At 38.7% G+C, this 24571-nt stretch overlaps 1 protein-coding gene across 12 annotated transcripts in view; it reads right to left on the reverse strand.

The window, feature by feature from the left end:
* Window positions 1-24571, reverse strand: part of FRY (FRY microtubule binding protein) — a 249737-nt gene that overhangs the window by 82185 nt on the left and 142981 nt on the right. For all 12 annotated transcript variants that reach the window (XR_012085008.2, XM_072993766.2, XM_078389991.1 and 9 more), the window contains 12 exons: window positions 22380-22635; window positions 20986-21168; window positions 18296-18382; window positions 15938-16197; window positions 14237-14426; window positions 11244-11368; window positions 9687-9744; window positions 9131-9222; window positions 8833-9005; window positions 6166-6326; window positions 4370-4480; window positions 2099-2253 (listed from right to left, as the gene is read on the reverse strand). Coding sequence is in view for 11 of the 12 variants with exons in the window: in XM_072993766.2 (XP_072849867.2) it covers window positions 2099-2253; window positions 4370-4480; window positions 6166-6326; window positions 8833-9005; window positions 9131-9222; window positions 9687-9744; window positions 11244-11368; window positions 14237-14426; window positions 15938-16197; window positions 18296-18382; window positions 20986-21168; window positions 22380-22635 (1851 nt within the window). In the remaining variant the exon portion in view is untranslated. The remainder of the gene's footprint in view (window positions 1-2098; window positions 2254-4369; window positions 4481-6165; window positions 6327-8832; window positions 9006-9130; window positions 9223-9686; window positions 9745-11243; window positions 11369-14236; window positions 14427-15937; window positions 16198-18295; window positions 18383-20985; window positions 21169-22379; window positions 22636-24571) is intronic.

The following is a 24571-nucleotide window of genomic DNA, read 5'->3' on the forward strand; positions in this document are numbered from 1 at the left end:
TAGGTGACTTATTTTAGAAATTAAATAAGGGGGCAGACATCCAAGCACAGACACCCAACTTCCAGATTTTCTCAGCCTAAACAAGCTGATGCAAAAACTGGAAGCAATTCAAGGAATGCATGAGGGAGTAAAACACCCAGTGATAGTGTTGAAATGAAATACAAAGAAGCATGTTTCTTTCATTTACTGCACTACTACAGAATTTTGGTTTTGATTATTTGGGGGGGGGGTTGATAAAATTCTAGAACTTTGAAAAAGCTGTTTATATAAAAGGAGAAGTATTCAACAAGAGCTCTCCAGCTTAGGGGCCAGGGTGTTAATGGGAAAATTTTTGTGGAACAAGGGAACTCATGACAAAATGCTGATCTACTGCTGATCTTTCGGGTTCTTTTGTTCGTCTTGCCCCACCACGTATGGAAGATTCTGAAAATGGGAACTTCCTAATCCCCTCTCCCACCTCCTTCTATTAGCAAAGGTGTCTCACTTGACCAAAAACCATTCTATGATAGGAACTTCACCATTGACCATCACCCATAGCTACCCAAGGCTTACCAACTAACCCTATCATCAAAATGTATCCATCAAACTGTGTGTTAGACATATTATGTAATTAGAAACTGAAATCACATTACTGTTCCACATACGTGATTCTTGCAAATTTCTCTCTCTCTCTCTCTCTCTGTTTCTGTCTGTCTGTCTCTCTCACACATACACAAATTTGCTAATTGACCCAGAATGAACATCAAATGCTCATGCTAGGTTAATTACGCATATTTCAGCCTCTAAGGAATTCCCTCACCTAACAACAGGTTAACCAGCAATGCAAGGATGGACCAAGGGAACCCAGATGCTGCACAGAGAGGCCCAGATCAGAACGCGCCCTTCCCAAAGCTTTGTGGTCCCCTAGCCCTATGAGCACCAAGGCTTGCCCCTGATATTTCTGTATTTTATAATTTTGACTCAAAATGTCCAATACAGAAACCATGAAGGGACCTTTTTAGAAGAAGCTTTCTTAAAAATAACAATATTTGGGCGGTGGGTAGATGCAGGGGTGGGTGCAGTCCTCTAAGGTCCAAGAGTGGTCACCTACAGTCATCCAACCTATGAAAAGTGCCCAAACCATCTGTAAAATACACTTCAGCCCCTTATCTCTAAGGTATCAGTAGCAGAAGATGTGTAAGTATAAAAACAAAATGAGTTCAAGCCTTCATCAAAGCAGGTCTTCCTCCACCCACCCTCCTCTTGGGAACTAGGCTTTTGATCTGCGTCTACACTGTCTGGCCTTCTTCAGCCACCCAGCCTTCCCTTCATACTTCTTTGCCTACCCATTAAGCTTTTCAGCTTTCTTGCCTATGCAACACCATTCATTTTTGCAGCCTCATTATAGCAGTTTGTCTTTAAAATGAAAGTATTTGCCATGCGCATCCCTAGAAACCCACACTGCTTATCAAACCTTCCCAGTCTCCCCTTAGATGAAGTGCTTGGAAATATTCTTGAGCATGCCCTGACAGTGGCAGGCAATGTGTAACCTATTAGATGTATAAAAGAAGAGTAATATTTAGGGGAAAAAGTGATTATTATGGCTCATAATTTTGCACTCAGATTTGACTGTGCTGAAACAGTGACCTATGTATATTGCTGTAAAGGTTTTTCTGGTTTTCAACAGCGTAGTTGGAGCACTGCCATAAAATACAGTACCAGCAAATCTATAAGGAAGGTACAGTCTTCAGCACTGCACACATTTCATATCTGGTGCCAGTTCTTTTTTGCAGTATGGCACCAAGTTGCAGAGATGCCTATTTTCCAAGGGAAGTAGCAAAGTACATTATTTAGCTGTCGGCCTTCAGCCTAAGAAAATGTTTATTCATTTCCATTTGCTCACTGGAGCTTTTGTCCTATGAGCTCCGCTGCACAGATGTACAGATGTCAACAGCAAACATGCTTAAGAATTAGACTACTTTTTCAAATGCATAAATGAAATAGAATCCAACTCTGTACCTATCCGGACTGGCAGGGTTATTTTAAAAATCCTTTTGTTCTTTCATACTGATTCACCCTGGAAGTTCCTAGCATTTCCTATTTTAAGAATAATCAATACCTGCTTCCACACACAGTTGCAATGGCTTTGAAGCATCCTGAAGCAAGCTGATATGATCCAGTATAACACCGGTCTATGGCCCAGTTGAACAGGTTTATTTGGTCAGGGTTTAACTCCAGCAACAAGACAACAACTTCACAGCCAAGCTGATGAACCTGAGTACACAGAGAATGGCACAGTGTTTTGTAATAAAACACATAGTATCGGTAGCAATAATTAGAAGCATAAAGAATATTAGAACTACCTGGGTGATTCAGACCAAAGACTACCAAGAACAACATTTGGTTTCCTAATTCTCCAACCCTAACTCTAATTATTTATGTACTGGTGTGTGGGAAATCAATGTACTCGTCTGAACCTTGCATTCCACTAGATTAAAGGTTAGTATTATATGAGAGTGCAGGCTCCCTCCCCCCCACTCTCTCCATACTAAGCATTTTCTTAAACTCCGTCAAATGCCTCCTTAGTTATTTTTTTCCTGAACCAAAAACAACACAGCAACTTGTTTACCCCTTCATAACTTGGAAAGTGCACCAGTGGCTCTTCTAGATTGTACCCATTTAACTGCATGTCCCAGTGAACGTACCGAAAAAAAATCTTTGAATAGATCCGTACAAGATTAAATTGTTCTCCTTTTTGTATCTTTTCCACCTCTACTGCCTTTTCTTTTTCTTCCTCTTTTTTTTAGTAGCAAGAGCTGTGGAAAACCTCACTAAAAAAAAAAGGAATCCCACCCGACACCACTGCTACCATTTTGAAAATGAAAATAAAGTATTTTTAATGAGAAAGCTTATTAACAGAGATATAGTATATATACTTAATGAAGATCCCTGTCCAAGCTAAAATGTCCTCCAGCTACTAGGTGAATGTTTGGATGGGATGCATGGATACACCAGGTGGACTCATGCAAATGTTCTAAGTTACAGCAACTCTTTGTAGTAAACCCAACCACTGCTACACATTGTTAAATCACAGCACAGTGTAATTAAGAACTAGGAAGGTGAATTCCCTACATTTTCTGGAGTCTTCAGGGTCTCTTGTTTGTTCCGGGAGAAAATACTCCATATGAACAAGAGGTCCAAGTAAGGTTTTGAGTGACTGGCTAGGATGTAGTGGATAACAAACACTTTTCTCTACAATTCTGAATCTAACCCCGTCAGCTGGCTACCTCCACTCTACATGCTTTCCTTCTTCCTATCAAATTCTTCCTATTCTTGTCTCCACAATATATCCCAAGATTTATTTCAAGCTTAAACACGGAATAATATTATGAAAAAAAATGAATTTGTACAGGTTCACTTGGTTGGCAGATTTAACCCAAGCACATACAAACTACTCTATGTACAGTGGTGCCTCACACAACGATGTTAATTGGTTCCAAAAAAATCAACGTTGTGTGAAACATCGTTCTGTGAAACACCATTTCCCATAGGAATGCATTAAAAACCGGTTAATCCATTCCAATTGGAACGGATTGCCGTCTTTAAGTGAAAAAACCCATAGGAAACATCGCTGAGTGAAACAATGTTTCCTCCATTGGAATGTATTGAAGCCGACTCAATACATTTCAATGGCTTTGCGAAGTCCTTTTTCGCTCCTGTAAAAGTGCCTTACAATGTTTGGAACAGGTTTTAAATGCTTGCAATCGTTAGCCCACCTCCTGAACCCTATGCAAACTTAATTTGATGTTGTTCTGAGTCGTCTTTAATTTTTGGTGATTTTTTGAATTTTCTCTCATTGGAATGCATTGGACGGAAAGTGTTCAGGTACCTTTAATGTGGCATAGATCTAGCATGCTTGCAAAATACTGACATTCTATAATAACCTTCCGGCCCACCTCCAATATCAACCCACTCATACTGAACTGATTCACCAGCAGCTATTTCAAGGAAGCAGGAGGTGCTTTTACATTAGCATTTCACAGAACTTGGAATTAGGTGGGTGGCATGTGGGGTGGAAAGCCTTCAAACGGAAAAGCAAACACACATTGAGATCACATTGCCCTTGACCTTTGTGCTTTGTAGAACAATGAAATGCCTTAAGAAATTTCTCAGCAGAAATTCAGATTAATAAGCCACACAAAGCTATGTGTTTTGAAAGAAACATAACACAGGTTTGTGTTTCACGTCTTCAGCAATGGAGTGATAACAGCAGCTCATTATTCCTGGTTGCATATTCTCTTCTACATATTTCACCATCTAACTTCAAGGAGAGCATATTCAAGAAGCAATAGATTTTAAATTGTTGTTAAAGGGTATATTATTTACTTACCCGTAAATCTTGACAAGCTAAAATATTATCAAGCCATTTGTAGAGATAACCATCAGGGGAAAGACCCACATTGTCAAATACAGGACCACAGCATAGTACGGCTGACATTGCCTAATAAAACATGAGATTAGTTGCAGAAATATAGCTGTGATTAATACATTTTGACTCTTTTTTTAAACATGCTGCCCACTGTATCTTGTAAGGCTACTAGGACAAATAAAGTTGGTCATCCCAGCTAGAGCAGACCCACTGAATCAAAGGGACCTGTGTAAGTCCACCTGATTTAGCTGGTTCTGCTGTATTTTGTATTAAGTGCTGGATTTACCGTATCTACTGTATTTATCTACTGTATTCTCAAGACATAATTCCAAGCCAGAATGAAGATTGCTGGAAGAAATATCAACAACCTCATATATGCAGATGATACTACTCTGATGGCAGAAAATGAGGAGGAATTAAAGAACCTCTTAATGAGGATGAAAGAGGAGAGCACAAAAATGGTCTGAAGCTCAACATCCAAAAAACTAAGATCATGGCCACTGGCCCCATCACCTCCTGGGAAATAGAAGGGGAAGATATGGAGGCAGTGACAGATTTTACTTTCTTGGGCTCCATGATCACTGCAGATGGTGACAACAGCCACAAAATTAAAAGACGCCTGCTTCTGGGGAGGAAAGCAACAACAGATCTAGACAGCATCTTAAAAAGCAGAGACATCACCTTGCCAACAAAAGTCCACATAGTCAAAACTATGGTTTTTCCAATAGCAATGTATGGAAGTGAGAGCTGGATCATAATTGATGCTTTTGAATTATGGTGCTGGAGGAGACTCTTGAGAGTCCCCTGGACTGCAAGGAGAACCAACCTATATGTTGTGAAGGAAATCAACCCTGAGTGCTCACTGGAAGGACAGATCCTGAAGCTGAGGCTCCAATACATTGGCCATCTCATGAGAAGAGATGACTCCCTGGAAAAGACCCTGATGTTGGGAAAGTGTGAAGGCAAGAGGAGAAGTGGATGACAGAGGACAAGATGGTTGGTCAGTATCACCAAAGCTACCAACATGAATCTGACCAAACTCCGGGAGGTAGTGGAAGACAGGAGGGCCTGGCGTGCTCTGGTCCATGGGGTCATGAAGAGTCGGACACGACTAAATGACTAAACAGCAGCAAAAATTCTCAAGACAATGCAGTTTATCAAATAATACAGTACTGGAGATTGTAATGGGGCTTCAAGAAGACTACTACAGAAAAAGTGACATGTAGATTGCTACAGTTAGGCACTGCTAAAAATACCCCATCATAATCCAAGCCAACACGTCAGTTAGATGAAAAGGACTCCCATCACTCCCTACATTAGCCTATAGCCTGAATCAGTCTACAATTACCTTACCTGCACTCAACTTTCTCCTACCACATCATCCCTATGTAGTAATCAAACTGACAGCAACTTCCGCCTCTGTTTTACTCATCTCATTTTGCCTTGTACTCTTTTCAGTGAAAAACACTGAAGGACCAAAGTTCAAAACAACCATCTAGAATTCAGAAACAGACATTTCCTGAATTGAAGCAAGTATTTTGTTTCTATGCTAACACTTCCCACCTTCAGAAACTACAAAATCAATCAATCCTGAACCAAAAAACCAAACAAACACATTGTAGGGGATTATATTTAGGGCATGAGGAGACAGTTATTTATGGGGAAATAATGCTCATAATTTCTGCTTCTATCTCTAAGATTTAATGAGATATTAAGCAGAACAGGGACTTTAATACAGTAGAAAGAACCAGGTTTACCTTTAAAGCACAATATTGGTATCTTGTAATCTGATGATTTCTATCACTGTAACGATCCAGTGGTGTAAACATGATACTGAAAGGTCCAGCCCACTGACTAAACAAGATGAAGAGGTGATGCCTCAGGCTTTGCTGAGGGAAAAGAAACCTCCTATGGTGAACTAAGTGAAGAAACAAAGGTTAACTTTATTAATTAGGAAAACAAAACCATAGGAAACCATAGGAAAACAAAAGCAAAATTATGACACTTTTTTTTCTTGCACTGGGATGACTCTCAGAATAATTTCTTTGGCTCTGTGCCTTAAAAAACATTTTTGCAAGAATACACTTTTAGCTGACTCAAAAAAAATATATTATTGCTTAATTAAGAGGCAGCCTCCAGAATCATAAACAAGAAAACTCAGTGGATGACCCTTTTGCAACAAGCTTTCTCCCCCAAAACAAAGAGTATCAGGAACTGACCAAAATGTTCTCCAGAGACTACAAGACATACTGATTGCTCTCACTCTTAAGGCTACACATCTCTTTTGTGAAACTCTGTGCTGTGATGGTGGCTAGTCTGACTGTGCCCTTGTTGACTCTCATAACTGGATTCTACATTGAGTACATACCCTGTTTCCTCTAAAATAAGACCTAACATGAAAATAAGCCCTAGTACAGTATGATTTTTCAGGATGCTCGTAATATAAGTCCTACTCCAAAAATAAGCCCTAATTAAGTGAAACCCCACCCTCCATCATGGTGCAGCAACCAGAAGATGACATGACTGCATTTAAATAAATGTAGATGGTTGTACATTAGAAAAATAAAACATCCCCTGAAAATAAGCCCTAATGTGTTTTTGGAGCAAAAATTAATATAAGACCCTGTTTTATTTTGGGGGAAACAGGGTACACAGATGCAAAGCTAAGAAAGCTGGTATAGTTTAATGGCTATGAAACCAAGTTGTGAATCTGGAAGTCTCTTGTTCTTGTCTTTGGTAAGCCTTAGCACCCAACACTTATTGACTGATTGACCTTACAGAGTTATTTGCAAGAAATACAACTCAATAATGCAAGCTTTGAATTCTTAAAGCGTACTCTTATCTACATTTTTAATGCAATGTCCATGAAGTGGTGGTGCTTAATCTGATGAAGTGGACTCTTCTCCACAAAAGCTTGCAATTTGTTTGATTTTTTAAGTATCACGTACTGATGAACGTGCTGTTATTATTATATAAACACAGTACATCTGATTTTGAGATGTCCACATAGTGGGAATACACCCTATATGTATAGTGGTTGATGTAAGTAAGGCCTTATGCCAATGTAATGCACCGTGTGCAAATGCCAGGTGGAAATGGACAGACATGCCACAGTCTAGGAATATGGTCCCAACCCTCTCTTCTATGTGGGATTTGAACTTGGCTATGCGCTTTAAGTTTAAGAAATGAAAACTACCCTGAATCTAAAAATGACTTTATTCAACATATAGCAGAAGTTATTTGGGCAAATATAGAAACCTTTTATTTACTTAAACTTGGAGTAAAAGGATTGTATGAGAAGTAAAAAATTGAGGATTATTTATTCATGTTGAGAGAATGCGCTATATATACAGGGCTGTCTCTTTGTTTCAGATGATGCCCATGCAGTAGAGGCCTATGCAGCACTCAGCACAGCTGGGTTTAATGGCTTCTAGGTCATGAGATGGATCTAATGGAAATTTTCAGTAAACACAGCAAAGGTCTTCAGATTGCTAGTTCAAAGTAGAAGTCTTTTATACCGTTTAAATAATGGAGGCTGTTCAATTCGCAAAGCAATCTTTCAGTACAGAGGGAATGTTAACTGTGGCTAAATTAAGCCTCTGCTACAAGAAAACAAAAATCAGATCACTTTATTCGATGGAAGCTTGATTTCTAGAGATGAAAATGGAATGTTCCTCTGCAGTTTTGGTAGCCAGAAATCAATTTACATAACTTTGCTCGCCCCTGTCCAACTTGATTTTCACAACTCATTCAGTAGGTCTGGCAGGATGAAAAAAATAACTGACTTAAGTTTCATAGCTTAATGCAGACTTGAATTTGGATCTCCCAGGTCCTAATCCAACAGAAACTAAACATACAACTGTCACTAGCCAAAACCCCTCGACATAGGTATGCAAATGGCATAGCTTTTGGAGGAAAAGTGATTCAAGTTTTTAAAAAATCACTGTGGATTTCTATGGTGATTTCTTAACTTACGGTTATTTGCTTCCTAAAGTTACAGTGCTTATGTTATGCCAGCACAACTAGGTAAGAGGATCTGGGCTACTGTATGATAGATCATATAATGAAACAGTTTGGCATCATAAGTCCCAAGTCATTGCACAGTCTATTGAAAATACATTCAATAACATGAACATATGAACCATGTTACAAATAAATAGGATTTGTAAAATGTTAGGCTCTTTGTATTTTCTTCTTTTACTACTTCTCCTCTAATCTCTTCTGTTCTCCTTTCAGGCTCTCCCTGTTCCATACAGGTTTCTCTTAAATACCCTAATGCCTTTAAGACCATCTGCATTACAATCCTCTTTTGTATCTTCACCTCCTTTATATCAAATGGTCTCTCTGTCATGATATTCTGAAACACTGTCCTTTGTTTTCATCTTTGTGATTCTGAAATTTACATGCTCCATGCATCATCATACCTGGCACACACTGGATCAAGTTAGCAATCATTGCACTAAAATGGGCTCTCATGTCCTTAAGAATTTCAACTTCTTTATCATTTTCAGCTTCCAGCAACATGCGTGTCATGTCAATGTATTCTAGGAATAAGGCTCCAAGTGCTAAGGTATCTCGCTCCAAGGCTCCATTCGTACTGTTTTCATAGGAAAAAAAACAAAACACAGAATTCAAAAACAGAACAGCATTCAGTGAACTGCTGCTGACAACATTTAAATCATCAGTTTCAATAATATAAAAATTCTAAAAGCAATATCCTACCTATCGCTTATCACACCAGCATCAGCAAGCAATTCAAAAATTCGTAGTAGCTGTAATCGCAGCAGATCTCGACGCTCACGGCGCTTCTTATTCTGTGTTACAAAACAAACAGAAGGTGGTATTAATTACCTCTATTACACTGGTGTTTAAAAAAAAGCTTGGGGAGTTACTAGCTGGAAAGGGTATTAATGTGCATTCCTGGGGATGTGTATATTCACTGTGACGTTCTTCAACTTCCAGAAAGGAGTGGCAGAAAGTAGACTGATATTTTAAATTGTTTAAAAGTCTTATGTTTTAAAATTGTTTTATAGTTATGTAACCCGGCATGAGATCCTATGATATAGGACAGGCTATACATGTTTAAACAAACAAGCAAACAAATAAATCTACTAGTAGTTTTCCCATTAATAAAATAATCTTATGTACATTTATCCATTTACCACACTGAAAGCTTGCCAAATCTCAAGTTACAGTCGATCTTTGGCCTTCTGCATGCTTTCTTCCGTTATATACATATTGCCTATTACATTTGCACAGTTTAACTATATCCACCAACCTCTGGTCTTCTCTCTAAAGCCTCTTTCATTAGTGGGTGAAGTTCTTCCACTAATTCCCTAGATTAGGAACAAAACATTTTATGAAATGAAGTATTTTACCAATTGAATTGCTAAATGATTAAGTCTTCATAGTAATCATTATAATATTTTCTTATAGGAATCATTTTGTTTCAGCATGCAGTATAACCTTCATGCACTGGCTGCGATAAAAAAGAAAGAGCAGAAAATACCCAATTTTCTCCATTGTGTGGAAACCACATGTTACAACAACAATAATAGTAATTAGAGATGGGTACTTCGTATTCATATACAGGTGCCCGGCCTAATTACCTCCCACCCCCAGACCCTGCAGGACCACTTACCACACAATACGCGACATGTGGGGCCAACGTCATCTTCTGCACCCCAATCACCTGCTGCAGCCCTGCCTTCCTGCTTGCCCAGCCACTCCGTGGCTGAACAGGGAGACTCGTCCTCCCACCCCCTTGCCAGAGTGGCTGGGCAAGTAAGGAGGCGGGGCTGTGGCAGCCGAGCTACTACCGTGGTTGGGGTGCAGAAGACACCGCCGGCCACTCACATCACGTGTTCTGTGGTAAGTGGTTTGGCGGGGTATGGCCATGGGAGGTAATCAGGCTGGCCATCTGTGCCGTGCAATCAACAACAACAACAACCAACAACAACAACGACAACGATGATGATGATGCACCATCAAGTCAATTCTGACTTATGGCAACTCTTTTTGGGGTTTTGAATACTCAGGAGTGGTTTACCATTCCCTTCTTGTGGGGGCATTCTGGGAATGTGCAGCTTGCTGAAGGTGACACAGGCTGGCTCTTCTGGGGTGCACAGTAGAGAATTGAACTTCCAATCTCTGACTACGCAGCCAGTACCTAAACCACTGAGCTATCCAGCCAGCTACATGTTACATCATATTAAGTTACTTTTAATAACATGGGACCATAGGAGGGTGATCCAAGTGTGGGACCAGGACTGAAGTGGAACTATTTGTAATATTTATTTGCTGAACAGTGGTGATATTGAATCAAAAGACCACTGTTTGGTACTACCAGTTCTAGGGCTGGGTCCCAGATCCAGATCAGGAGTGCAATAGAAAGCCCACCATCCCAAAACTAGGGTCTCAGTTTGGATCCTCAGTTATACTAGGGTAAAGAAAATGAATGAAAAAGTTATAGTTGCAAATTACAATTAGCTGCTTTGTGCATTTAACCTCCCCCCCCCCCTCTATACACACTTTCACAAACATAGAATCATCTAATAGAGTACTGAGGTTGAAATACATTCATTCCCATAAAAATCAAATCAGAGTTTAATTTAATCATTTTCCTAAGCCTTGTTGAGATATTAGGTAAGGACCAGAAAATACATAGCAGTATGTCCAAAATATATCATTTACTACATTTTGAATCTCTATCATTGTAATTTAGAGCTGTTTTCCATTTCATCCTGTCTCTCCAAGATAATAAACCATGTTAATTTTTTATTCTACTGACACCACAATAAACTTAGACCACAAGAAACATGTGTCACAGAAATACCTGAACACAAGAGAATTTGTTCTTCCAAAGCCTAGTACAAGTGACTCAGTTATTTCTATGCTTTCAAGTCTCATCAAAGGCACAAGTTGCTTCAACAGTACACCAACAGATGGGGTTCCTATAGCCTAAAAATAAAATTTAAATGTTTGATCAGTAAAGCAGTAAGAAAAATTAAAGATTAGAAAACATATATTACTGTTGAAGTCATTACTGATACATATTATGAAACAGAATCAAACAATGCCTGAATAACAGTATAAAGGAAATTCCAAAGATAGTTTTAGGGCTGGTCTTGAACAGGTTAAATAGTTAAAACTGTGTTCTGTGCATTTTTTTCCTACGAGACCTCTTGGCCTCACATGGAGTTTAATAATATCCATAAGATTTTGAAAATGCAACTGTCTGGCACAGGAATGTTCATCTGAAAGGACCTACATGGGTTTTGTGACCTGAGTGCAGAGTGGGAGGACACTTCACTCTCAAATTTGAAGTGAAGGACTCTCCTGCTTGGTTTGCCCTTGACTGGAACTCAATAATGTTGTCTCTTCCACTGACAAATCTGAAGCCATGGATACCTGTTTTGTTACAACAGTTTTGACATTCAGTCTAGACCTTTAAGGAAAAGATAATCTTCTAGTAGACAAGGGGGTTCTCTTCTCTTTTTATAGGGAATCAAAGGCCCTTATGTTAATCTCCCAAATGTGGTTGTACCTGAGAGCCCTATGGAATTAAATTAACTATAAGCCCCAATCCAAATTTGTGTAGCAGCAATGTCAATGCCAACTGGAGGCCAAAGACAAAGGATGACAGTTGGGCATTGACATGGAAAACTGTGGGCACAATATACCCACCACATCTGGACAGATAATGTGGAGGAAACAGAAAACCACCATATTACATATTCCAAGTATGCCTGACATAGCTAGACAGAAATATCAGAAGATGCTCTGTCCCTGCTACGTTAGATAGACAGAGGCTCTTAACATTTTCTGGGATGAAAATTAGATTAGGAACTATGAAATGTAATGTACATGGGAGGAAAACCTACAGCCAAGTAAAAGAAATAGAAACCTTGACTTCAACATTGTACCAATATATCTCCTAGATCTAATGATAGAAAAATAATATAGAGAACTCAAAATCTCATAAAAATATGAAAAAAACCATAAAGAGAGATTTTAATGGTAAAATAGAGAATGGAGGCTTTGAAGATTTCTGATGAAAAAAAAAGTACTAGAAACACAGAACGAAAACATGTCATCATGCAATGATGCAGTTTTGTGAAGAAGAACCTGTAGTCACCAAAACATTTAAATTACCATAAAGGGACCTACATTCATGGAAATCCTCCAAGATGGCACTAACAACCAAACAGGAACCACATAGATTATATTCTTGTTAATCAGAGACACTGAAACAGTAGTAAGTCTGTGAAAACTTTTCTTGGAACAGATATACATTCAGACCATAATCCTGCCATCATTGTAATTTCTTAAAATTAAAGAGCTTGCAAACAACAACAGAAAAGTAGAGAAGTTAAATAGCTATTTTATCCAACTGTGTACCACTATTAAGAATAGGATTTGGGAAAGCAGGAAAAAGACCACACATTTAAAGAACTTACAAACAAGTGTAGCTTGGGTCTGTGACTGCATAATAAAAAAAAAAGGAAAGAAATACAAATGCTACTTGTTCTAAACTGACTGATATATTAGTAGATATGACAAATTATATGTAATTACCAACAGCAAATTCAGCTTGGGAAAATTCTGATCAATGTAAGAAAAATATAATAATTATACAGGTAACAGAGCAAATGAAAAGGAAATGTTAACATGCTATTGAAGAAGACAACACCAGGAAGCCAACTACTGTACCATGAATCCAGCCACTTCATTCAAGCAATAGTTAATTAATTTAAGTTTTACACACTCATTAAGGCTTCTTCCACTCTCATGCTACCACAGAATGAAAGCAAACTTAGGGACTAATCATTCTAGGGAAAAGAAGGATCTGATGAATAATACATCAGAAAAAACAGGTTTGACTACAGTGTAAAAATAATACAGTGGTGCCTCGACTTGACCGTCCCGACATATGACCATTTCGAGTTGTGACCAGCTCCGGCTGCAAAATTTTGCTTCGAGTTGCGGCTGGAGATTTGAGTTGCAAACAAAAGAGGCAGGGAAAAAAAGGCACAGAATTCAAATTACGGGGCTAATTGTTGGTAGGCGAAGAGCTTTTTTGTAGCTCTTTCACCCCAACAGTTAGTGTGCGTGCGTTGGGGGAGGCTTCGGACCGCCTCGTGCTGCTTTCTGCTCCTGAGTAAGTACATTTACTTTGTTTTGCAGGGGGGGGTGGGTTTTGGGGGTTTATGTTTCTGTGCTGTGATGTTTTCTGGTGTGTTTTTTTCAGCCCCATCTCATTCCGATGGGGCTGGCTATGTGTGTGTGTTGGGGGGGTTGATTTTTTTTCCAGCCACATTGCATTCTGATGGGGATGGCTGTGTGTGTGTGTTTAATTTTTTTTTCAGCCCCACTGCATTCTGATGGGGCTGGCTGTGTGTGTCTGGGGTGATTGATTGGTTTTTTTTCAGCCCCATTGTGTTCTGATGGGGCTGGCTGTGTGTGTTTTTTTTCCCAGCTCCATCGTATTCTGATGGGGCTGGCTGTGTGTGGGGGGGTGACTTTTCCCCAGCCCCATCGCGTTCCAATGGGGCTGGCTGTGTGTGGGGGGTGTTTTTATTTTATCGCATTCCGATGGGGCTTGCTGTGTGGTGGTTTCTTTTGATTGTTTCTGATTATTTTTTTTCGGCTGGAGCAGATTAATGGGGTTTCAGTGCATTTCAATCGGAAATGGTGCTTCAACCTACGACCATTTTGAGTTACGACTGTTCTTCTGGAATGGATTAAGTTCGTAAGTCGAGGCACCACTGTACAATATCCATGAACCTACTATTCATACAGGGACAAAATGAACAAATATGGTATTACCTTGTTATCATAACTGACAGTACCATCAGGTGTAGTAGCCATAATCTCTGGAGTTGAAACACGAAGATGTCCAGGACTCATAATACTAGGTTTTGCAACTCCAAAGCAGAGAATAAGATAATTTCTCCACAACGTTACATAATGATCTCCACTGCTTGCCGTACTAGTTTTCTTTGCATTCATAGGGCTGCTGGAAATGTTGTTCAAAGAAATCACTCTTTCAGTATCAGTGATTAATACTTCATTTAAGTATTATAAGAACCAATGTTGATTTTCCAAGTGAAGCAAGAGTAGAGTAACATTCAATTCAATGGTATACTGTACATAACACAATTCAACCAAGTGAGTTTACTAAATTAACACCCCAATTTCCAGATGGAAAACTCAGGTTTTCTGTGTCACCCACCCCCACCCCAGGCCAAACAGAAACAAGTCTGTTTCAAAGAAAGGCCAAATGGAGGTGGAGAGAGAGAGAGAGAGAGAGAGAGAGAGAGAGAGTGTGTGTTTTTCTTTGTTTGAAGACCTAGGGCATGACAACCAATCCGCAGGTGCCTTAGCTGTGATCCTAAAACAACAATCACTGCTTCTTGCTTCTCTTCTGACTTCCATTTAAGAAAGACGTGCCCAGCAAAATTTATCTTGCCAAGAACGTTTGGACTTTACATCTACGAGTACCTTTTCTGGCAAAATCCATCTTGTCATGAACTTTTAGACTTTAAGTCTTCACATTGGTACAGCCTGATGAAGTGGTATTTTGATCCACAAAAGCTCATGTACTATATGATTTTAAGTGGTCTATAAAAGTATCACCTATTGCATTTGTATTTTACAACAGCTGAGAAGCCTATGTTTTATACACAGATCCGAGATTCAATCCTTATGAGATCCAGGGAGAGTCAGGAAAAACCTCTATTCGATTACCTGGAAAGCCACTGCCATACTTTAAAGGCAACAAAGACCAATATTCTGGAAAAGCATGAAAAAGGCCACACCTAATACTGGGTAGCTGCCCTTGAGAGCAGATATAAGGGGCATCTACAGCATAGCTACTAAAGCCACCTATTTTAATCCCTACAGGGCGTTCCCTCTTTTAAGAGCTGTGGCATATAATGTACTGCACTCCTCATCTACTCTGATGTATTCAGGTACTGTGAAGGACACTGTTCAACTTCCAGTATTGAAATAAGCTGTAACCACCAAACTAAATTTCTATATTGGAATGTAGGGAAGTGATATCACTGCTTTGCTTTAGAATGTTTGGCCTTGGCTTCTAAAGTTTCAAAGCAGCATTGTTAAGTGAGGTTGTTCCTATGGAAAGATGTAAATACGTGCTGTACAACTAAATGTGTGTAATTGTCACTGCAGGCCCATGAAGAATTTTGCCGAATACCATCCACAGAAGCTACAGCCATGTGAAGATTTAAAAGCAAGAGTCCTAAATCTACAACAACACATTGCACTTGACATGAGCTAAAAAGTGCACAAAAACTTAGGGTCTATTTCAACAGAAAGAGAGAAAACAAGAAAAAGGGGGAGAGAGAGACAGAGACAGAGAGACAAAGGCAGAGAGACTAGTCCCCCCCCCCCGGTATTTTCTTGGACTATAAGCTTTAATACAAAAGCCTGCAATCACAGAACAGATTTAACAATATAAACAAAAGTCTGACAGCCAATTACTAATGAAACAGTAACAGAACTTACTTTGGGTCAATCAAAGGCATGACAAGCTGTAGCCTTGTAAAAGCATAAGGCCAAGCATAGCTAAGAGCTGTAGGGCAATGCTTGGGTAAGTTCTCTTGTCTAAGAAAGCTGAAAAGGCAAAGAACCCAAGGATCTTTGACTGACTGTGCAAATATCCAAACATGGGAAGGGCTTTTTACATCATAATGGCTATTAACCAGAACTGCATTCCACTCTACCAGCCACTGCAAATCCACGTTGTGTGTTAACGGTAATGTTGTCTGTGGAAAGATTTTTTAAAAAAGACAAAAATCACCATCATTATGTCATCACTACTGTATTACCTCTGACTGGCTTGCATGTCTATATATTCTGTGTGAACTGCCCTTTCAAGTTTCCTGGCTTTATGTCTGCTGAAAGATTGGAGAGCTGAAAGCACTTCTTCAGAGCAAAAGGTAGAGTGTGGTCTGCTGACCAACCAATTCTCTATTTAAGACTCATCTAAATACTAAAGCTGACAAAAATGTCAGAGGGTAGCAGCAATACAGTGGTGCCTTGCAAGACGAGCGCTTCGTTTTATGACAAAATCGCATAACAAGTTTTTCTGATCGCAAAAGCGATCGCAAAACAAAGTTTCCTATGGGTTTTTTTCGCTTTGCGATGATCAGTTCCCTGCTTCGGGAACCAATTATCACAAAACGACGATTTTTGCACAGCTGATAGGCGGTTTCAAAATGGCCACCCGCTGTTTTCTGGGATGGATTTCTCGCTGCACAGGCAGCAAAAATGGCCGTGCTATGAAGGATCTTCGCTGGACTGTGAGTTTCAAGCCCACAGGAACGCATTAATCGGGTTTTAATGTGTTTCTATGGGCTTTTAAAAATCGCTTTACGATGTTTTCGTTCTACAGTGATTTCGCTGGAACGAATTAACATCGTAATGCGAGGCACCACTGTATTTGTTGGAAATGTAAAAAAAAGCAGGAACTTATTATCATATGTGGTGGATATGTGAAAAAGCTAAGGGTTATTGGTTACAGCTATGGGAAATAATAAAAGGAGTCACTCAACAGAAATTAAATTTTAAACCTGAAATAGCACTACTAAATATTATGCCAGAAATTACTGACAAGAAAATTAAATATTGTTTGATGTATATATTTGTAGCTGCTAGGTTACTCTGGGCCCAAAAATAGAAAAGTGAAGATACACCTACGACAGAGGAGTTCCTGAAGAAGCTGTTGGATATCGTAGAACTAGACACACTCTCCGAAGCACTACGAGAACAACCAAGGGACTATGTAAACAAAGCTGGAACTTAATATATGTTTGGGCCCAGGGACAGATCAAAGCTTAGGGCAAAATGATTTATGTGTTTTTTTCAATGCTCTCCGGAAACTTGGAAATTCGGGACTTAAATGAGGTTGGAATCTCTGTCCTCAAAAGGGGGGTGGTTTGTTGTTGTTTTTTGGTTTTCTATACTGTATTCTGTTGTAGTTTGCAGATTTATCTGTTCAAATAAAATAATTATTCAAAAAAAAGAGACTCATCTCAATGCTCATTTATAAGTGACCAAGTTCTTTGTTTTCCAGAGCATCTGCTTTCTTCAACACGTCTATGTCACTTTTTTAGTTTGCACTGAGTAGAATTAGCCCAATGCTTTTTTGTGTGTGTGGGTTTACTTAATTAATTTATGCACATCCTGTGCTTGTATGTACAGCTTGTTAGACTGTGGTGATCTAACAAATGTTTAGAGGTAGCTGGTGAGTCAGGTACTGTAACTGGTTAGAAGTTCAATTCCCCACTGTGAGCATTCTAAAGGAGCCAGCCAGTGTGCTCTTGGATAAGCTATATAGTCCCAGGATATACACAAGAAGAAGGGGCTGGCAAACCATTTCTGAGAATTCTCTACCTAGAAAACTCTGAAATAGGGTTGCTGTACATCAGAATCAACTCTAAGGCAGATGATTGTTATTTAAAAAAAGTTTAAGTAGGAGCTCTATTCTACTGGTGGATCCAATTAACCCACCACTTGGGCTATCCATTAAATTAATGAGGAAGACTGAGCATGCTAGACTTCTGAATGGAGGTGCATGGAAATCTCTAGACAGGGCTATTACCTGATTTTCTCCTAGAAACCTAAAATACCAATACCATCAGAGGTCAAGCAGCTGGTATTGCAACAGTGGATTATGGAGATTACCTGTCCTCTGCTCAATAATAAAAGCCAATGCCTGAAGCAAAGAAAATGGTTTTGAACATACCTATAATTTTTGGCTCTGCATTCCTGAAGCTTCTTTGAGCATTGCAGAGATTCTTTTTGTACAACATATACACACTCTGAATGTCTAGAAATGAAGAATAATGAAACTATACTTACAGAATCAGAAACAGCTACATGAATGAAACTTTCCAAAATAGAAGAACTTAGCTGGTCCATTACATCAATCATAGGTCTATCATCATCCTGCAGGAGGGGAAATAATAGCAATTAAATGTCTTTTTTTTAAAAAGGCTGTTATGGCACAATGATGATTAATGTGTTCATTGTAGTGTATATGTTTGTGCCCTACAGTTTATTTCAACAACAAATAAGGTGATGGGTCTTCTTATCATACAAGTTAGCAAACAAAGTATTTTGTAAAGTGAGATTAAAAGATAAATGATTTCATGCTGAAGGCTGTGTTACCACATGTGAACTGAGTTTATAAAATCTAATCATTAGCAATCAATTTACCCACATCTGAATTGTGACACACCCACAGAGAGTTCAGTTTACATGACATTACAAAGGGATCCTGCCTGTTGTGACTCAGAGCTAATGCACCTAACTACATCTCAATGTTTTCCTTTTATGAATTAGAAACACAGATATATATATATCACTACAAAAAAAAACTGTGCTGGAAGGTGAGATTTAAGTTCCCCAGTACCATTAGACTAGAGCAGCCTTTCGTAATTGGAGAGATGGGTAATATTAAGAGGTATATAAACATACATTTCACATGGAAGCACACAGCCCAATAACTACAGTATGTTACAATAATACCCTGATTCCGTTAGATACTGCCCTGTAACATACTTAGCTATCATGATGATTTCAGCAGTACCATTATAATGGATTTTAGGGCTATACTGTATCAAATATTTTTGGAGTGATTATACAGTGGTGCCTCGCTTAGCGATGTTAATCCGTTCCAGGAAAAACGCTGCTAAGCGATTTCATCACTAAATGGAATAAAAAAGCCCATAGAAACGCATTAAAACGTGTTTAATGCCTTCCTATGGGCTTAGAAACTGACCTTATGCAAAGATCCTCCATAGGGGCAGCCATTTTCGGTGCCTCTAAAGCGAGGCAAAACAGTGGGTGGCCATTTTGTTTTTCCAGCGGCCATTTTGGAACCGCCGATCAGCTGGCCGGAAATGGGGGCTTCGCGATGATCGCTTCCCCGCGATCATCGCAAAGCGATTTTTCCCCATAGGGGCCATCGCTAAGCGATCGCTCTGGCGATGGCCAAAACCCCATCGCTAAGAATTTCTTTATTTTGCACACTAGCAAGCTGGAATATCAACTATGGTTCAATGTGAACTTAAGTACTATACTGGATTTAGTCCAATGTTTTCAGAACAGAAGTTCCCATCACAAAATTCTATATGACTCAAGACATCTTGTATTGACAGCTTAAAGAAACGGCTTGCTGTTTGCTACAGCATTCCAATGGCATGAACACCAAATACACATAATAACTAAAGTGGTACTACTAATCAGGAACAAGACTGTTTATGCAGTTAACCAGGGCAGAGAATAAGTCTTCTCTGCTATTCGAATCAAAATGCAGTGTACTAGATCTTTTTATCATAAATAACTGCTGTCCAGACAGATAAGTTGTATCAGCCAATTTATACAGTACTTAAAGCAAATAAAGACTTTCCAGTAACAATACTTAAAATAGAAAACACAAGGCTAGTCCAAGAACCAATTTCACAGCATTCTTATGTTATAGAAATGCTATAGCAATTGTCCCTAAAATGCAGCACAGGTAATTTCTAGCAGAGAGCGTACAGACTTTCAAGTTACATCTTGCCTTCTTTTTGCATAAAAAGCTTGGAAAATTTGACTACTTCATCAAATGCTATCCAGCTCACTTTATGCTACTTACCTTGAAAACAACCCACCAAATCATTATTCGATCCAACCCCGTAAAATGAATGAAAGCCATGTAATATGGTGAAATACCCTATTTTAATTTGGCTAAAAATTATAACAGGATATTTATATAGTTATAATTTATTAGCCAAACTAGCCAAGTGCAAATAAAATATTCTGATTGCATATCAACAAAATCTCATCTTCAGTCACAGCAAACCATTAAACTGGTATTTTAAATTTAAGGCATAATGAGATAAGATGTCCAAATATCCAAATGGAATCCTGTATGCTCCACAATCCCACTTAATGAAACAAATTGCAGGTTTTAGAGAAAAGGGTTATCACAAGGAAAACAGAGTCAAATAGTAATGGTTATGTACTCAGTCTTGGGTCCTTTTATTGGAAGAAAGGAGGGGTATTTGTAAAATAAAATAAAATAAAATAAAGATATATTATTAATAAATGGCCTTTTGGCAACTAATTCCCACCACAACAATGACTATGGAAATAAAAACCAAAAGAATCTATAAGTTCACTGTCTGGTAGTTTACCAAGAAGCAACTTAAACTGACTATGTAGTGTGTGTGTGTGTGTGTGTGTGTGTGTGTGTGTGTGTGTGTGTGTGTGTGTGTGTGTGTGTGTGTGTGTGTGTGTGTGTGTGTGTGTGTGTGTGTGTGTGTGTGCGCGCGCACACACACACACACACACACACACACACACGACAGAGCTGCAGACAAAATTCAGTTTTAAAAATATAAATTCATGTGGACAATTTCTACCCTTTCAAGACAATTTTCATCCTTTAAAATTATTTGTAATTGCATAATGTCGTAAAACTACATTATGTGAAACCATCTTATAATTTAATACGATGTTATTTTGGAAAACTGAATTTGTGACATAGACGAACACAACCATACCTCTGCTTGTCCCAATGCGAGAAATAAAGCACGGATTTCTCTGAGAATCAAAACAGCCAGTTTACGTGTAGCAACTTGGAAACTGCAGAGTAACACCAATGCAAAACCCTCAACAGCATGTAGAACGTTGGAATAAGCACTTCTCTCAGTCTGTGTCCTATGACTGGACCCATTTGGTATCAGCTGCAATACAAATGTATTCCTTTATTCATTCAAATAAACACCTAACTCCAATTATAACATGCAATTTGAAGTGCAAAAAATGAAGCAAAAATAAGAATATTATGTAAAATACACAAAGAAAGGCTACTCTAGTTTTTGTGCCTATCACTAATGGAAGGGTTGTAATACTTGGGTTTTCATAACTGAAAATAGAGTCACCATGTTTTGTTACATTTCAAAATAGTTACTTTTAGAGCAAAACTATACGTGCTGTTGGCTTGATGTTCCTGGAATCTTTAATGTGGATTGATATTCTGATTAGAAAAAGACCAGTCAAGACCAGTGATTCATGCAGTCAACAGAAGGCATCATTAAGAAGGAAGATAACTGTTTTATCTCTTAATTCAGAGAAACGCTCCAATTAGAATAATCCGCCCGAGCAAAGGTTGAATAGAAGGAAGTAAGATCAAGTCAGTGAGTCACATAAAATCACAATGCGAAGCATCCTCTAAGATCACTCACACCCAATGCAAAATAAGGTAAAATTACCTAGTGGCTAAGTGGTTTAATTGAAACAAGGCAATTGTGACTCATACAAAGGTAAAAGTTCATAACGTGCCCATATCATTTTTCCTTCCCTCTCTTTCCCTAAACTTTTCCTTTCCACAGATTCAAACAACTCCAAATATTTCAAGCACCTTCCTCCCTCCTTTACATAGCCAAAGAGATTCCCTGCTCGCTTGATCAAGCCAAAATATACTTCAAAGACAATCTGGATGAAGATTGTATAGAAGGCAAGAGACTTTTATGTTGCATATTATAAAAGTTTTTTATTCTTAGGCATACAGTATGATACTGCCCTAAATACTCACACCACTGCCTAGAGCTGTATGTAATGGCTAACTAAACTCATGCTACTATCTACTTTCTCTTGTTATAATACAGGGAGGTACAGATGTGTAAACTGTGGGTTGTGTTGTTGACATTTACAGACGGGGCTCTGCCCGAAATTGCACATTTGGTTGTATAATTCAGACTACATGTGCCTGCCATGGTGTGACCTCTGCAAGTTTGTAAAAAAAGTAAGTAGCCTGGAATAACATAAAACTCTGAATTTTCACTGTTTCCTAAACCTAGTAAACCAATATCGTTCTGTACCAGAAGTATGCAAATTGTGGTCCATGGTTTACCTGTGGTCTCGGAGCTCCCACATATGTGCTTTGGAAACTTACCTCTGAAGACCTGCCTTTTGCCTGCTCATTGGCTTTCCCAGGAGTGTGCATTATTAGTTTCCATTGTGTAAGCAACTGTAAGAGTAATTTTAAGGAAGTGTCCAAGAGGCTATGGTGCATATCATTCACTTCACGCAGCAAAAAGTTTGTGAAACCAAAAAGCACATCCTCTCTCCAGTCAACAAAATCAACTAGCAGACCCTGAAGTGAATTCTGTGCAATGTGCCGAAGTTCATCATCCATATGAATAGAAAGCCTATTTAAAAAGAAAGGAAAACTAAAAGTCATAAATAATGTTCATGGCAAAAATAACTGTCATCACCACACAGTATATCAATCTGAGCCAAAGTGCTCTTTATTTGTTGTCAAAAATCCTTTGCTTCCCCATCCCTTTTAGTTTTTAATATTGTTTTAATATTGTAAGCCACTTTGAGTCTTCTTGAGGAGAAAGGCAGGGTATAATTATTTTATATAAATAATAATGTTTCTCACAGCTTGCCTGAGAGTAAGTTACACTGAATTCAAGGGGACTAGCTTCCAAGGGCAGATTTGCACAGAAAAGAAATTTCACAAATAAAAAGGTCTCAAAGTGACTCAGGGAAATAAACACAATGATTAATTAATTAAAAGGCAGTGATGCTTTGATTTAGAAAATAATTATTATACATTGTTTTTCTCCTACATATGAAAGGAAAATATAAAATAAAACCAGACATAGTCAGCATTTCTGTAGTCATGTGATTATTACAAAACAACACAGCAAATATACAATCATCAGCAAGTGAACGCTCTAAACCACATACTTGATTACTAATTTTTCATGGCATCTGGCACTAACAGCTGGGAAAGATGGGACTAATAAGCATTTACTCTTATTTTCCATAATCTTCTGATTTCTACCCTATGCTACAATATTGCATCTCAGGAGATACTTAAGGCCTATTTTGAACATTTCCTTGGAGAAGACTGGCTATCCTCATATGGCTAATTCTACCTTCTCCACCATTATGAGAACTTTTAAGATGCACAGAAGTGATCTACATGAATGTTGATTCCACAGAGAGAACAAGACGTCACTTCCAGCATGAGTACACAATATGTAATCTCTCAGATGTATGAATTAGAGATGGGGGTATTCATATTCGAATACAAATATCCCTGCAGAGGTGGCATCCACTCAGTGATGTGACATGGACGGCACAATTCTACCAATGACTCCACAGCATGTGATCCATTTGCCACTCCTGGCAGGAGGCGGTAGGACAAGCCTCACTGCAAGGTTGAAGAGTGGCAAGCAGACAGCGCGCTGCACAGCCATTGGTAGAATTGTGCTGTCTGCGTCCACTACGGACGCTGAGTGGACCATCTGGCCCCATGGGGCTGGACCCTCATAAACACCACCTGTGCACGGGTATTCGTATTCAAATACGAATACCCCCATCTCTAGTATGAATGAAAAGATGGGATAATTAAAAGAAATCAGGCTTATACTTTAACAATTAGAGACAAAACTGAATTACAATTCAAAAAGATTGTAAGTTTTATCTCACGGGGGAAAAGGCATTTGGACTCAAAAGAGTGACTTGGTAAGAGAAATCTAAAGAACAGGAACAGGAAATCACTCCACAGTAGTAATGGTGATGACACATGTCTTATTTATCTAAAGACGAATATACTATATGCATGGTGTTCAACAGCTTCATTTATTTGTACAAAAAGTCCAACGTTTGAAGTAAGGAAAACAATATTAAACACCCCCAATGGGCTCTAGGAATAGAGTTTATTCTTCACACTAGAATCTGAAAAGATTACATCTTCAACATGGCCATGTGAATTTTAAGCTATGTATTTTAAGCTAGCAGTAGCAAGACAGACGGCCACCCCAAGCATGAGTCTGAGCAGGGTTTTAGGTCCAAGAGTTTTTGGTGGTGGGAGAGGGCAGTATTACTCTGAAAACAAGAGATAGCCTAATGGTACTAAATATTACTGGTAAACTCAAGTAAAAATAAAAGTATTATCCCACCTTAAAGACTATCAGAGTTATTTCAGCGTGAGCATTCATGGATTAAAATCCACTTTGTCAGGTATTACTGAAAGCTCACACTGAAAGAAATGTGAGTTTTTAAGGTAGAACAATATTCTGTTTCTGTTCTACCTATCAAAAGAGAAAGAACAAGATGGCTGTCTCTCAG

This window comes from Pogona vitticeps, chromosome 3, assembly GCF_051106095.1.
Source record: "Pogona vitticeps strain Pit_001003342236 chromosome 3, PviZW2.1, whole genome shotgun sequence".
Lineage (NCBI taxonomy): Eukaryota > Metazoa > Chordata > Lepidosauria > Squamata > Agamidae > Pogona > Pogona vitticeps.